Source organism: Anolis sagrei, chromosome 4 (genome assembly GCF_037176765.1).
Source record: "Anolis sagrei isolate rAnoSag1 chromosome 4, rAnoSag1.mat, whole genome shotgun sequence".
NCBI classification, from domain to species: Eukaryota; Metazoa; Chordata; class Lepidosauria; order Squamata; family Dactyloidae; genus Anolis; species Anolis sagrei.
This window is the reverse complement of record NC_090024.1, coordinates 146,581,559-146,598,969: the sequence shown is the minus strand read 5'-3', so window position 1 is coordinate 146,598,969 and position 17,411 is coordinate 146,581,559. Positions and strand designations below refer to the sequence as shown.

Here is a 17,411-nt window from a genome sequence, read left to right as displayed (position 1 = left end):
ACTATTTAGAGATGGTATTTTTCTTTAGGATATTCCACAAAAGAAAACCCAGAACAACCACAAAGGTTAGGTAAAAATCTAGTTTTCATTCATTTTGCATATAAATTTCAGCCAGCCTTTGGCATGAAATTTATAGCAGACACAGTCCCAGCTCTTTTTCATGTCTATAAGATGGAGATGGCTGTAATCCACCTGCACAAACAAAGAAGCTCATCAACATATTATTTCCACCACTCAGTAATGTTCTATACCCTGCCAATTTGCAAATGGGACAGGAATGAGCAACAACAATCTGTAAGTTATGCTAAATATTAAGCCCTTCCTTTTTACTTCTTCAGCAGAAATAGCTTAATGCAACCGTTTCCCCAAAGAATGTGTTCTCTCCCTTCCCTTCCAGAACTCAAGGAAATGTATAAATAACATATACACTCATTTAATTAGGCCACACCACAACAACAAAAGAATACTTAGAGTGACACATGTCCACTAGCAATATCCAAACTAGATTGCAACTTATTCTAAATAAGGCCCACCTCAAAACCTTAGTTGGTAAAAATGCAGTGTAGGTGTTCTAATTAGAACTTCTAATATGGAACAAACTATTCAAATCACCTTCACTGGTTTCCATTTTCTTCTAGTAACCATCTCTAAATCTCTAACTTATTACCATCAGAGGTTTGAAGATGGGTATATTGAGTCTTCATATTTTTTTACAGTGGTATGTCCTCAAGTCATTTTCAACTTAAAGATGATAAAGCAAACATATCATGGGGTTTTCTGGAAAGGATTTTTTTAGGGGCAATTCACCTTTGCATTCCTCTGAAGTTGAAGGAGCGTGACTTGCCCAAGGTCACCCTGTGGGTTTCCACGAATGGGGATTTCAAACCTGGTCTCAAGAGTCATAACAAAATATTCAAACCACTACACCACACTGGTTCTGCCTTTTTTATTCTTATGTATTATTTGTATGCTATTTTAAAAGTGTTTTAACTGGTTTTAACACTTGCCTCCAACAGAAAGCAGCTCTTTCACCCACCCTGGACCTTCCACAGATATATAAACCTCCCTGGCTTAGTTTCCAATATATCTCACAACCTCTAAGGATGCCTGCCAGAGATGTGAGTGAAACATCAGGAGAGATCTGGAACATGTCCATACAGCCCAGTGTTTTAACTGGATCAATCTTTTTAATTAGCATAATGTAATTTGTATTTTCATGTGTAATAACTTATTGTGTCTTACTGCTCTTTCTGAAAAAAACCAGCTTGCACCCAATCTTAGCACAGAGGAAGGACAGAAATAAAACAAAATCAAGAAATTGGTGAACAGGGAAAAACAGCCTGACGAGCTAACTGTTAAAAAGAAGTGATAATAATCCATTATTATGATTTCTATCCTCCTACTTATGGCCACATAAGACAGGACTTTTCATTGGCTGCTCTCAAGAGTCTTCATTTGGTTGCAAATATGGTCAATTTCTGCTGGATGCTGACCACAGAGTTGCACTGTAAGACATAAGAGATTTCTAGAGAGAACACAATTTCTTTGGGCATTAGTAGTCCTCTAGCATGCTTCTATAGTCAGCTTCCTGCAGAAGGACCTAAAGGTCCTTGAGATTTCTAGAGAGATGTTTTCTCGGGTTAAAAAAATGGGTTTATTTGCATTTTTTCCACTTTCCTGGAAAAACCCCAAAGATAGTGAAGTGCCCATTATGTGTTACATTGTATGCTTTTCAGTTTTGAAATGATCAGAGTAACTTGATACGTAACCTGAGTCGGATTACACATGGCTAACTTAAAATAATGTATGGAAATAGGCTGGCACAAATGAAATTTGAAAATGACATTTCTAGGATTGTAATGACAAACAAAAACAACATAATTACACAATAATCATATTTTGAAACTTACCTCTTTACAAAATGCTCTGGGGACCATAACTTTCAGGATCTGACAAATTCTTGCAAAAAATACTCTGTCTACTACAGCTCGCTCTTTTTTGACTTCTTTCTGCATTGTAAAAGATTACACAAGATGTTGCTTTTTATATTTGAAAGCTATTTTTGTTAACCAACCATAGAATATTACAATACGGAATATTAATTACCTCTATTAATTATCAAGGCACCTTTGAGATGAGTAAGATCTTTTTAAAATCAAGGTAGACAAGTCCTAGATGTTAAATAGACTGTGTAGACAAGCTACCTATATTGATTAGAGAGCTTAGATACTGCATTTTGCCAATGTTTAAAGAAACCGAGATCAGTCCTTTGAAGAATGAACAACAAATCCCCATACCATGACTGTCCCAGTACAAATTTGTCCTTTTGATGTACTTTATCTCATCCCCCAATGAAAATCAACCCCATCATTTGTCCCATCTGAATTTCCCACCAGATACACTACTCTATTTAACTATCTCACCCAGGGTTTTATAATTTTACCCCTTGCGTTTGGCCCAGCCCACTGTGTTCAATTCTTTTATTTATTTTATATCCCGTGTTTACCCTATTGTATTATTTTGTTATTGTTTGCATTTGATTTGATGTTATTATCTGTTGTTTTACTTTGCTTATTGAAATTCTTGGGCTTGGCCTCATGTTAGCCACCCCGAGTCCTCTTGGGGAGATGGTGGCGGAGTATAAACAAAGTTTTTTATATTATTATTATTATTATTATTATTATTATTAATCATCCTTCAAGAATAATTTGTACTCTACTGAACACTCTTAGCACTTCAAATAACTAAAATGTTATGTAGGAAGTCTAGACTTGAGCAACTGAATGCTCTGCATTTTATCTTTTATCTTTTCAACCCACTCCCACACTACCATCTCCTTTTCTGTTCATGTCATGTCTTAATTAGATTGTTAGCCTGAGGGAGGGAACACATTTGTTGATCTTTTACACATAAAGCACTATGTACAATAATAGCACTATATAAATAAATGGTGGTGGCGATGATATTGAGTAATACCCACCTCATTGCCTGGCAAGGTTTCCCCACTTTTCTTTCTGAAAATAGAGATGTTTTAATATTTTTAATCAACTATTTCTTTATAGTCCTGGTGAAGAGTTTGTCACAAGATAACGAACAAAAAGCTTAAAGCCCAAAACAGCTTCTTTAGAGCATATAAAAGTGAAAGTTTTAAAAGATCAAGATGAAACCAGAAGATAGTGTGCTATATTCAGATGCTGGTGTGGAGCAACACTTCTGCGCTGATAGGAAAATCCAATTACATAATCATTAAACTGAGAACTACAAAACAATGTAATTGCCACATATCAGAAAGGTGATAATCTTTAGCTATCACATAATGAGCTCTTTGATTACAAAGAAAATATTTTATGTAAATTCATGCCATCTCTTCTAAGCATAGGTAACAGTGTCACTATTGCTTTTATCATATACATACACTTCCAGACTACAATATATCCTAGTAGACAATTGTAGCCAAATATTCTACCACCACCTTTTCTGTATGTATCATTATTTCTGCCATCTTGGTGTAAGTTGCACATTCTAAGAAGATTTTGATGAATGCCTTGGAATTTATTTAAAGATGGATATTCAGGAAGTGACTCACCCAGTTATTACAAAAGAGAACAGAATAAAAGGATAACAATTCAATCAAAGTATTTCACTTTATTTTAATGTATTTGCTTCCTTCACACACTGCATATATATAGTGAGCTTTACACACAGAAAACAGAGCAGAAATGTGACTCCAATACCAAATGCGGCTAAAAAGAGCACTGCTTTTCCCATGTAGTGAGATTAAACATCTGAAGTGGAATTTCAATGCATGATGCCTAATTAAGCAAGAAATCTAAGGAATTAGTGGAATCTGGAAGCGAAACGTCATGCTGAATGCTTTTTTAATAAGACAGGTACAATTAATACAATCTGGAAATTGTAAACAAGTAAATATGTGTGCATGTATACACAAAAAATACATACAGATAGACAGATATCCAACAGTACTGTACAATACTGGCTGGCACAAATCATTGATTTTGGAATAAGATTGTCATTGTAACTAGAACCAAAGCATTAAATAAGCCTTTGACAAATGATCCATAATATCTGGGAGATTTTAGGAGTTGGTGAATTTATAAAATAACTTTTTCAAATTCTGATCTTACACAATTATGTTTAGGAGGAGGGGAAATACAGCACCACATCAGGTGAAGAATAATGAGGAGAAAGAGAATTGTGAAATTTTTCAGGAGTTCTCACAGTTCTGCATTTAATTGCCTTCTGTGACTTTCAAAATTCTTGCCTGGGGCAATTTTGCAATTCTGCTAAATCTGAAATTTGGCTGAGCAACCAACCTGGAAAAATAGTTCCATCCTGACATGTAAAATGTGTACACTTGAACACTTAGTAAATGCTCTAACTTGAATTAGTAGGTGTACAGCTAGTTCACAGCATTTTCTGGAAATGTTACCTACAATGTGCTGAGAAAAACAGATCTACCACTGCCATTTAATCAAAATGTAACTATTTAGTAAAAGTAAAGCTATATAATTTAATCTTTGAAGCAACACAGAATACAATGGTATATTTTACTAAACTTCACACCTACAATGTGCTGAGAAAAACAGATCTACCACTGCCATTTAATCAAAATGTAACTGTTTAGTAAAAAGTAAAGCTATATAATTGAATCTATGAAGCAACACAGAATACAATGGTATATTTTACCAAAATTCAGAAAAAGTTTGCATGCATACCAGGGCCCTAAAGCAAACTTCAAGAAACTGGAATATGTCTAAAAGGAAGGTGAGGCCTGGATGTTGGTGAGATCCAATGTGAGTACCAAAACATTTCATCTGAATATGACCTTTGCATCTGTTGTAATGTCATCTTCCCCTTTCCCAAAACCAAAAGGAGGACAGAAGATGATGATAGATCCACAACTAAGAACACTTGTGAGTTTTCATCAACAATCCCAAAAATCTCTTTAGTGAAGGAAGGCTTTCTTCAGTCATCCTACACCCAGTAATTTCTATCCAGAAGCTGGCAGGCATAGGGGCTAATTCTTCTTACAGCTCCTTTTTGGGCTTGATTTTTCAGGAGGTTAATTTTGGCAGATCATTTCTGGCCATTGTCTTTGTGGCCATTGCTCTCTTCTTCCTTCTCCTCTCACCTGATTTCTGGAATAGGAAGGATAAGCAAATAAGAGGCATTCCCTCTCCTTCTTTCTCCAAATTAAAGAAAAAAGGGAGACATGGAGCTATGGTTACCACTGTTTGCATTGCTAGGCTGGGAAGCTGCAAGGTATGATCTCAGGTGTGAAAAAAAATCACGCAGAAATAATTCAATTCTCTTTCTTGTCTGCTTATTATACAAATCTAATTTATGACCCAAAATATTAATGAAAATAAAAATTGAAGCCTGTATATACTTCTAGTTGCTTTCACACATTTTTTTATTCAAGCAGTATACTTATAACAGGGATAAAGTTCAAAGGCGATGTAATAAGGTAATATGTTACCTTTCACCTAGGAAGATAGTTCTACAAATTTGACTGTGTCTACAGATTGACTTGTGGCATGCTTTGGTTCTCAGCCAGACAATGTTTGACTCTCTTCCCAGGGACTCTGTGATCCATCAGATATTTTTCACTCCTCACTATAACGTTCTGAAGAGATCTTGGCTCCAAAATAATTTATCTAAGACTCTAACCAAAAAATACACTAAAATATGAGAACTGTTGTAAACATGTTATCATACAATTAAATAAAGCTTATTCAATTAGCCATATGAATCATGCGCCAAAAGTTGCCCGTGTCCTGCTATCAAGCTGAGGCTAGTGAACTTGCCTGCCTCCGCTGGATAGAGAGTTGCCGGCTTCCCAACTCCCCTCATTCAAGCCCTGAATGGAAGATTGGCGTGTCTTCCCAAACCAAACTGGTGAGTTCACCAGCCACTAAGGAGAAGGGAATCCCCCTCCCTCCTTTCAATTGGCAGAAGGGTGACACTTCTTGCTTCTCTGCCAATTTCATTTTTTTTAGTTTAAAAAAATGAAATTCAGGAGCTCCCAGTGATGCAATGGGTTAAACCCTTGTGTCAGAAGGACTGAAGAATGACAGGTCAGAGGTTTGAATCTGGGGGGAGCGTGGATGAGCTCCCTCTGTCAGCTCCTGCTCACCATTCAGGGACATGAGAGAAGCCTCCCACAGGGATGGTAAAACATCAAAAACATCCGGGCATCCCCTGGGCAACGTCCTTGCAGATAGCCAATTCTCTCACACCAGAAGTGACTTGCAGTTTCTCAAGTCGCTCCTGATACAAAAAAAAATTTTTTGGTCATATGCACCTCAAAATTCAGGTGCGCATTACAATTGTTGATGCACTAGATTCGAGTAAATACGGGTATATAAAAAAGAACTATGCCCTTCTCTGAGTAACAGAGTGACAAAAGACAAGAGCTTTGTCTGTCCTGAGAGAATAAAAAATAAGCATTAACTCTACTTTTGTCATATTTTTTCAGACCTTATTGAATGCCTGGGTTGGGAAATGGTGGTGGGTGGCTTGGGGCGGTTGGCCCCTTGACATGGTACTAGCACTTTTCCCCCTCTCTGAGGAATGATCCTTGACATATCCATGGATTATATCAAGATTAATAATGTTAGCCCCAAAAACCTTCCTTCAACTATCACTGAGTATATACAGTAAGATGGATGAATGGATCAAATAAGAATAAGCTCGACATGAGAAAACAAGGGTCTGACTGTTAGAAGCTCTTTCAGACTGAAATTCTATTGTTAGTTTCAAATAATGTAGACCCATTAGATCAATAGAATCTAAGTAAGCGTTGACTTATCATATTACTACTGATTCAGTGCATCTAACTAAATTGAACTAACAATAGGAATTGGGCCTCCATTTGCAGTTTATAAATACTTGAATTCAAAACATTCAGGTGGCCTACTTCACTGGGAGAATGTTTAGTTGTTCAAAAGGTTTTTAACTAGCTATTGTGCAACTGAAAAGTTTCAGGCATTAATATAATCAGACAGATTTATGATTAGAAATCTAACAGTTTAATCTCTTTATTTTCTCTACTGGTCTTTTCACTGAATAATACAATTTTTGGACTACAACTTCATATCTTTTAGGTAGCATTAAGCAAAAGTAGCACACAGTAGGCCATTGTATAAAGTTAAGTTCTTTGCGCTGGTTAAGTCTCATGATAGTCTTTTGGGAGAGACTGTAAAAAGGATAAAATGCAGAAGTACTTTTCACTGCTGTGTGCTACAAAGGATCGAGTTACTGGCCCAGAAACTCAATGTCTAAACGCAATACTGGCTGAAAGAAACCAAGATAAAGTTCATCTTCTGAAGATGCCAGCCACTGATGCAGGCAAAACATCAGGGGAAAATTTGGTTGTTTTCAGGGACTGCTTATATACTTTCCTGAAACACCAAGCACCTTCCTATTGCTAGAGAGAGGAAGGCTGGGGGGATTGATTTTGGGGTGTGTTCTTAAAGGGGGGGGGGGATGGATATGCATCCTATCAAATTAGTGTGCATTTTATGAGAACACCTGTCTTGGTTTTCAATGGCTTTAGTATATGGACAGTTCCCCTGTTTCTTGCAATGACAGCAGCATCATAACCATTCTTAGTGAAAGTGTGTCAACTATCTCAAGCAGTGGATTTGGGGTGCCACACAAAATGGCAGTGAAAAGTCACATAAATTTATGGCACTTTTTATTCTGGGAGCCAGGTACATGTGGGATTTTTGCCGCAAGTACTCAAATAAGCTGGCTAGCCTTGAGTACTGTCGTTTGACTTGGGAAAAGAGGGAACCATTTGTTGCTCTGCCTCAGGCAATAAAATTGGCTATGTCTGATTGATTTTTAAAAGCCCACTTTATTTCAAGTTGCCTGAATTTACTGTGCTTTATCCATTTATCTGGATGCCATATATTTTTGATTGCAACAGCTTTGACATTCCCAACCTTGTAACACTTAGAAGCTTTCAGTATGGTTGGCTTGTTTGTTTGTTTACCTGGCGAAATTTTGTATGAAAAACATGAAAACTTATAAGAAAAGGCCTATTATCATGGAAAGCTCTAGAAGTATGTAGCCTGTAAGAATTCAAGTACTGTACAATCTAATGCTGCTAAACAGAACACTGTTGCTACAGGATTTCTCAACATACCTTAATTGGCCTCACCTTTCATCTAGTTTTCTAACTCCTATGGGCTAAAGTGGTAAGCATGACTCAAGTACTATAACATCATAAAACTATTTCATCACTTTATAAATCATACAGCATTCATCTCAGTATGAGCAAGGCGAATAAACCTATCTGCACTTGCCTCATTGTTTCAACACCCACATACTCCAGTAATAAAAGCTCACCAAACGCTGTCAGGGCAGCTTTGCTCTAAGACTGAAAATATTTGTCAAAGCCAACACCTGACCTTTCCCAAAAGCAAGACATAAGTGACAAGTGTCTCTTTCCTCTAAAGGCAACACACTTTAGTCCCCCTAAGCTACAATTTGATCTTCAATTTATAGACTATGATTCTGACATTTCTTTTCTTGCAGTTGTTGTTTTATGTCTTCATAAAACAACAACATTTCTGACTTACAGCAACTCTAAGGCGACCCCATAATTTAAGTTTCCTTAGCAAGGTTTTTTCGGAGAGGTTTTGCCTTTGCTTTCCTCAGACACTGAGATAACATGATTTGCCCAAGGCCACCCAACAGGTTTCCGTGGCTGAGAAGGGATTTAAACCTTGAGCTACATTCAAACCACAACATCATGGGATTTCTTTCCCTCTCTTAAATCATGGCACAAGTGAGAAAACATCCCAATCTTGTTTTACGCTTTCTGTGTCAAAGATAGCATTTTGCTAAGTTCTCATGAGATAAGACATCAGTCATTTCATATCCTCTCCTATCCAGTACAAATATCCTTTTGTAGCTCAACAGAATAGAGAAAGGGTAGGTTGCTAGCAAACAGAGGGGGGCGTTGCTAGTAAGCCAAGCCAAATATATAGTTTAATTTTTATATCACCATTTGATAGGAAATCTCATAGTGTTTAATAAGATATCACTGAAGCAATAAAATAAATACAAAACACCAAACATTTAAAAGTATTGGAAAAGATGAAGATAATTTAGAACAAACAAGCCAGGTCTAGAGTGTTTTAGAGGTCCTTTCTTTGCACTATTTGCAGCATCTTAAGGGAACCCAACATGACAAAACATTTTGTGTGCTTATACTTATGTCACCAACAGGGGGGCGAGCACAGTAAATGTTTACAAAATGTAAGTTGTTGTCTTATTTCAATGTGTCACATTAGCACTTTCCACTTACCCAAGTCTTCTCACTGGCTCCATCAACTACTAAATCCCTACTCTTTAATTTCTACTCTTTAATTTCCCAACTAAGTTCCCTGTAGCACATGCCACTACCGGCTTTTCTATGTTATTTTTTTCCATAGAAAAAAGGTTCTCTGTCTAATTCCTGTTTCCCCCTCTATTCCACACCCATCTCAATATACATTCTGTATTTTGCTCTGGTCCTATAAACTATATGTCTGCTAAACTCCCTAAGACCGACCTAATTTAAAAGAGCTGCGGGGCAGAAAGACAAATGCTCTGGCATGCAATAAAAGCCAGTGTTTTATACTTAGGCCTGAATCCTACAGAGAAGTCACACTGGAGTAAACTCATGGAATCGGTAGGGTTGCACACATGTATACTTTTTCCATTCTCATGCCATCTTCTTTATTGCTCAAATATCTATGCTTAGAAAAGTTTCACAGATTTTGAAGACACATGGTGGGACTGCAAGGTTGAAATCACTCCTCCCCTTCTCAGAAACGGTGCCGAAAAGCAGCAGATCAGCAGAACTATCAATTATTTATTACCATTAAAATGCATGCATATATTTTTTTCAAAATTACCAATTAATACAAATGCCAACATGGACATATAAATCTGATAAATATTACTCATTGCACGCCAGTCCCATTGCATTCGAGTTATTTGTATTTTAATATACGTATTTGTATTGTATTTTAATCCTTCCACTATGAATTTTAATACATGTTATTTTGTCATGGTGTATATATTATATATAGGTATATATTTTATGCTGAAGTGTTTTAACTGTATTATGCCCTGTGGATTTCAGAGGGCTTGGTAAGCCTGAGTAGATGAAGTCAGTATTTATATCAGAATGGGAATTCTGACTGGAAATAGAAAATAAAATTCTCTCAACACCAAGGTGAACTACTTACACTAACCTTTCCACATTACAAAAATAATCATATTGTTCACATTCTTGGTCCCCAAGATACTTGTGCAGTGATATGTCCATGATAAGACATAGCTCTACTAATCTGTGTCAGTATGCAAAGGGATCATATAGTGCATTTGAGAGAGAAAGAAATTTGTAGCACAAGCTTTTCTAGTATAAGCTTCCAGATGATGAAGTAGAATGAGGATGCATCTATATTGCACAATTAATGCAGTATGACATCGCTTTAACTGCCATGACTCAATTCTATAGAATCATGGGAGTGTAGTTTGATGAGGCACTAATACTTTTTGGCAGAGAAGTCTAAAGACCTTGTAAAACTACAACTTCCACGATTCCACAGCATGGAGCCATGGCAGTTAAAAGTGGTGTCCAAATGCATTCATTCTACGGCATAGATGCACCCTTATTCTGTTAAAGTTTATGCAACAAATTTCTTTCTCTCATTCTCAGAGATGCTACTAGTTTTCCTTGTATACTAAAAAATATTAGCTAACTAGTGTTATAGTTTAACTTGCAACATTTTTTGTATAATACAGGTAGAAAAAGTGTGTGCAAAGTTTCTTTTAGAAGTAACACTACATTCGAGTCATCATTGCAGGCGATGAAAGACAAAAATGTAGTAGCTTATAAAAGTAAATGGGCCTTAGTTACTGAAGGTTAAAAAGGTGATGAGTCAACAAGTTAAACGAAAACCTACTTCGGACTTCGGACTATATCATCTGATTGCACAGCTTTTATTATTCTCATTGGTACTCTGGTCAACCTGACAAACAGGCTCTTGAATAGAGATTAAAGCTTCTTCAAACACTTCAAATGTGCTTGTATTATAAAAGACCACACAGTCCTTCAGCAGACTACTAGCTACCTTCATTTTTATAATCAACAGGCTGATAATTTGACAATAAATTCCATCTACTTTTCAGCTAGAGTCATCTATTCTATTAGTCCTCTCATTTAGATAGAAAATGTCACTTCTCTCACACCTCACATTTCTGACTGTACAAAAAGAAAAAGTAATGAATTAGTTTGGTTTGGCTTAATGCCTTAACATCAAATGTTGCTAGTTTATGAACATACACACATTATGTTAGCCAGCTGTAGTAGAATCATATAAAGTGATATAGATCCTAGATGACATATAAGATATTTATAATCTAGGATGTTAATGCACTAAAAATTGTGTCCTCCCTCACCCACCACCCACTCCAGCATGCATAAATACTTAAAAGATAGATACTTGCAAGAAAAGTTATAATTCTAAGCATATTTACTTGAAACTAACCCATCTCTTGAATAAACCTGGTTAGCACTGGACTGTGAAGAAAAGACTTCTTTATTACAATTCTCTGACCACGCTTAATGTGTTATATCTGAGCACGTACAGTACATGTTAGCATTTATCTCTTTATTAGATCATTTCAAAAGTACTACTGACTAAAGGAAATCTGTTTCCAAATAAAAGTAATAAAACGTATCAGCTCATTTCTTGGTAGTCTGCTGAAAAATACAAAGTCTTACCATCAGTTTCAAAATAATGCTGCTATTGTGTTTCAAAACCCAGTTAAATGTTGTTGAATACCTACCAGTTAACAATACCTCAGACTTACACTATGCAGGTTTTTGAAAGATACATAACCTTGAAACAGTATACAATTTATAAATACTTTCAAACTTTTACTTTAACTGGATCACAAACTTTGAACTATTTCGTGTTTTAGATCTCACACTACGATTATGATGGTGCACACCCCTGAAACCTAATGTTGTGTAGGTGCAAGTATTTCATAAACACAGGTTCCCAAACTATTACTCCAGCCTTAATTATCACAGCTGTGGATTTGCAAGCCATATGTCAACAGTAATCTCGATTTATCTAAAAATACATTTCCCTTCCAAACATTTGGGATGCTTTTTTAAGCTGAATAATGTGAAATACTTGTCCTAAGCTGTCCTTCTTAGGGAGGAAAAGCCTGATTCACCTTCAGGGATTTTTAAAAAACTGATTCACTCCTCTCCCTCATTCATGCACTTGTCTTCTATATTTGTAGGTCAAGTGCCACTTTCACCTTGGGAAATCTGACATCCTATAGTTTTATCATGATCAAATTCTTATATTGTAATTTTAAAGACAAGACACCTGGCTATTTCAATAGTCAATATGACTGTTCCCTTTCTCTAGAGAACAGGGTGGAGACTTTGGAGCAAATTTCAGTGTTACTCAGTAGACAAATATGGGATACCACCTTTTAAAAAATCCCTAAGAACACTGCATGTTCTCTCCCATTAACTCATTACTATTATGTACTATCACTTGAAAAAACACTCCTCACTTCTGCAAGTTAAACAGAAGGACAAAGCATGGAGGAACATCTTTCTGCTATTCAGTACATCTTTCTTACAATCATATGGCTACTAGATAGATGTAGGGTACATCAACCACGTTGAATTAATGCAGTTTGATGCCATCTTAACTGTCAAGACTCAAGGCTACAGATTCATTGGAGTAGTACTTTCATAAGGTCTTGTAAGGTCCTCTCTGACAAAGAGTGCTAGTGCCTGATGAAACTACAACTCCCAGATTTCCACAGCTTTCAGCCATGGCACTTAAAGTGGTGTCAAGCTGCATTAACTTGACAGTGTAGGTGTACCCTTAGAATAAAGGTGGGAGACAAATACCCCCAGCCCCCAGAAATTGTTGAACCACATCTCCCAACATTCTTCATCACTGGTTAAGATGGCCATGACTCATGGGACTTGCAGTCAAACAACATCTGGAAAACTATATGATCTGCACCCTGTCTTAAGTAAACTAGTCTCAAACTCAGTCATTCCAGAAAGAGGTAATAGTCATCTACCCTATTAAGTGTTTGTCTTTCAGTTATTAAAGTAGTGGAAGTAAACATCCTAATCTACATAACATATATAAGATTACAAATCATCCAGTGTTGAATGATGATGATGATCTTGTCCTATTAAACACATCTGATAGATGCTACAAAAGTATCTGGTGACACAACATTTGCAGGCATGGAATTTAGGAGTTGTTGATATTGTGTGCCTTCACATTCTGCTTTATGCCAACACTAAGGGTATATCTACACTAGAATTAATGCAGTTTGGCAGCACTTAAACTGCTATGGCTCAAAGTTATTGAATCGTGGGAGTTGTAGTGTTACAAGGCCCTTGGCCTTCTCCACCAGAGGGCTGGTACCTCACCAAACTACAACTCTCATGATCCCATAGCATTGAGCCATGGCAGTAAAGTTGTGTCAAACTGCATTAATTCTATAGTGTGGATTCAGCCTAAGGTAACCCCATCACAGGCTGAGGATGAGAATGTATGACTTGCTCAAGGCTATCCAGTGGTTTTTCAAGGCCAAATGAGAATTTAAACCGGTCATCCTACACTTAAACACCACATATTAAGAGCACTTGGTTTCAAATCACACGTGGTTGAAAAACAAACACAACTTACAGAATAAAACAGACTGAGTATCCCTTATCTGAAATTCTTGGGACCAGAAGTGTGTTGGATTTTGGATTTGTTTACGGTTTGTAATATCTATATTTGTATATATGTGCATAACAACATAAATTGGAGATGGAACCCAAGTCGAAATGCAAACGTCATGCATGTTTCCAATCTATCTTATACAGTAGATAGTTAACTATAACTCAAGCAACTGGTAAAAAAATCAAAGCTACTTTTATAATAGCACATAAAACTATGTTACATTAAGTTTGTCTTAATTTGCTTTTAGTTACTGTATTTCACATTAATATCAAGTCAATTCAGTGGTATGGTTTTGTTATAAGATGGACCTATTTCTAATAGTAAATGAAGCAACCAGAAACTTCCTATATTCAGAATCTAGCAACCCTCATGGGAGCCAGTTCACTGAGAGTCTACTGCAGGGGTCCTCAAACTAAGGCCCGGGAACCAAATACAGCCCTCCAAGGTCATATACCTGGCCCTCGCTCAGGGTCAACCTAAGTCTGAAATGACTTGAAAGCACATAACAAGAACAACAATCCTATCTCATCATCCAAAAGCAGGTCCACACTTCCCATTGAAATACTAATAAGTTTATGTTTGATAAAATTGTTCTTCATTTTAATTATTGTATTGTTTTAAAGTGTTTTTTGCACTACAAATAAGATATGTGCAGTGTGCATAGGAATTTATTCATGTTTTTTCAAATTATAATCCGGTCCTCCAACAGTTTGAGGGACTGTGACCTGGCCCTTGGTGTAAAAGGTTTGAGGACCCCTGGTCTACTGTATGAACACCATGATAAATCTTGAGGTCCATCTACACCAGAGCTTTCTAAACATTTGTGTGTCGGCTGCAGTGTGCAGATATGTCACACAAACTTAGAAATTGTTTCAATTCTTGCACATTTGTACATATCATTACATAGGTATTCATGAGATATCATTATTCAGATTACCATTTATGTATGTGTCTGTATCTCTCACAAGGGATTGATTTAACCTTCAGTTGCCAGTAAAACTGAATTACTGTGTCTTGAAATGATTTGTGTCTAAATAATGTGTCACCAACATGAAATATTTGGAAAGCTCTAATCTACACCATGAAACTAATACTTGACATCACTGTACCTGCCTTGGTTCAATGCTACGAGATCCCAGGAGTTATAGTTTAGTGAGGCAACAGCACTCTTTGGCAGAGAAGATTCAAGACCCAGTAAAACGAAAAATCCTAGGATTCCATAACATTTAGCCATGGCAATGAAAAGGTTTCTCACACTGCATTAATTTGTTAGTGTAGATCAGTGGTTCTCAACCTTGGGTCCCCAGATGTTTTTGGCCTTCAACTCCCAGAAATCCCAGCCAGCTGGTCAACTGGCTGGGATTTCTGGGAGTTGTAGGCCAAAAACATCTGGGGACCCCAGGTTGAGAACCACTGGTGTAGATCAATGGTTCTCAACCTGTGGGTCCCCAGTTGTTTTGGCCTTCAACTCCCAGAAATCCTAACAGCTGGTAAACTGGCTGGGATTTCTGGGAGTTGTAGGCCAAAATACCTGGGGACTCACAGGTTGAGAACCACTGGTATAGATGGACCTTGGAGATGGGATGGAAGTCAATACACACATCATTATGTTTCCTATACACCTTACACCTGACAGAATGACTCCCTCCCTGCTGTCCTTCAGGCAGCAGGTTAAAACCTGTTTATTTAGGCAGGCATTTAAAAAAGGTTTTTAAGATCATCAGGAGCTCCTGTGATTTTGTATGCTTTTAATGATGTTTTACTACTACTATTACTACTACTACTACTATTTCTTACTCACTTCTCCTCATGGCTCATGGCAGGTTACAAAACAATTAAAATGGATAAGCATAGCAAAAACACTACAAATACATACACTAAAATGTACCTCCATAAAAGTTACATATCAAAACGTATCTTTACAAAATATATACTAAAACATACAAAACAGAGATAAAACAAAGGACACTTGTAATGTGGAATGTGTAGTAGATATTAAAGGAAACAATATCTCTAGAAGACAAAGGTAAAGGTTTCCCCCTGATATTAAGTCCCGTTGCGTCCAACTCTGGGGGGTGGTGATCATCACAATTTCTAAGCTGAAGAGCTGGTGTTGTCCATAGACACCTCCAAGGTCATGACTGCATGGAACACAGCTGAAGTGGTACCTACTGATCTACTCACATTTACAAGTTTTCGAACTGCTAGGTTGGCAGAAGCTGGGGCTAACAGTGGGAGCTTACCCCGCTCCCTGGATTTGAACTGCTGACCTTTAGGTTAGCAAGTTCAGCAGTTCAGCTGTTTAATCCACTGTGCCATTAACTGTATAATAAATGTATCACAATTGTACTAACTGATTTTATATAAAAGGAAAATAAAACATCAAAGAAAGAAAGTAGTTATTATACTCCAGAAACTTCATTTGTGTGGCTGCCACAAACTTATGTTGAATTGGTTGCAACTCAATGGGAGTCAATACAAAACGAGAGCAAAATGTGTGGCAGGATGTCACGCAAAAATAAAAGTTTCTTGCAGTCTGGTAAAGTTTTGTCCATGTTTTCACAAGACAGCCAATTAGGGAATGACATTTATAACTAACCCGGGGGGGGGGGGGGTTGTGTTACGTAGTATGCTTTAGTACTGTTTCACAATTTGGGGGCATGAAGCCAAAAACCTGTGCCCAATGAAGCATCAATGTCACTGCCTCAGCCATTCGTGGGAGCATTTCGAAATGAGGGATGCTCAAGCTGAGGGAAGGCGCACCTGTTGAGGATGCCTCAGGTGACAGAAGGCTCAGCGCAGGTATGGGCGAACTTGGGCCCTCCAGGTGTTTTGGACTTCAACTCCCACAATTCCTAACAGCGAATTGTGGGAGTTGAAGTCCAAAACACCTGGAGGGCCCAAGTTCGCCCATGCCTGTCTTAGAGGCACCAGTCATATATAAACCAGAGACTCCCTCTGTTTTGCGACCTGAAGCCTCTGCTGTGGGGTAGAAGGGCGGGCCTTCATCTTCCCCCTCCGTCCAGGTGCCCCCTCGACCTCCTCCTCGGCCCCTCACTCACTCACCTATGTAGCAAGGCGGCCGCCCTCCGCCTCTTATTGAGGAGGCAGAGCACCGCGTAGGCCGCGGCAGCAGCGCCGGCCATAGTGGTGGCTCGGGCCGTGAGGAGCTTGCTGTAGGCAGCCATGACAGCGGCGAAGGCGACGGCAACAGCGGCCGACCGGGGAAAGAACTGGCCTCCGCGCAAAGGACGCCGGGAGGAAGGAGGCGGGGCCTGTCAGAGGAAGGAGGGAGGGGGAGGAGCCCAACCCACGCCTGCCTCTGCTTTGCCCACGATCCAAGGCAGGCCTCTTCAACCAGCTCGGGCCTCCAATTCCCATAAGCCCTCGCCAGCTTGTCCAATGGCCGGGAATTCTGGGAATTAGAGGCGCAAAAAGCAGGACCAAGAATGCTGCTTTTACTGCCAGTGCTATGGGACACAAGAAGAGGAAGAGGAAGAAGAAGAAGAGGAAGAAGAAGATGGGAAGGAAGAAGAAGAAGAAAGGAAGAAGAGGAAGAAGAAGAAGAAAAGAGAAAGAAGAAGAAGAAGATGAGAAGGAAAAAGA

The 17,411-nt window shown here is 38.1% G+C and overlaps 1 protein-coding gene across 2 annotated transcripts in view; it reads right to left on the bottom strand.

Moving 5' to 3' along the window:
- ABCD3 (ATP binding cassette subfamily D member 3) overlaps positions 1-17,064 on the bottom strand; it is a 43,673-nt gene extending 26,609 nt beyond the window's left edge. Inside the window, exons 1-3 of one of the 2 annotated variants that reach the window (XM_060773964.2) lie at positions 16,872-17,064; positions 2,981-3,014; positions 1,911-2,009 (exon numbers count right to left, since the gene is read on the bottom strand). In XM_060773964.2, the coding sequence (XP_060629947.2) occupies positions 1,911-2,009; positions 2,981-3,014; positions 16,872-16,993 (255 nt within the window). In that variant the 5' untranslated portion in view covers positions 16,994-17,064. The remainder of the gene's footprint in view (positions 1-1,910; positions 2,010-2,980; positions 3,015-16,871) is intronic. The other variant, XM_060773963.2, reaches the window with a different exon arrangement.
- Positions 17,065-17,411: the final 347 nt, after the last annotated feature.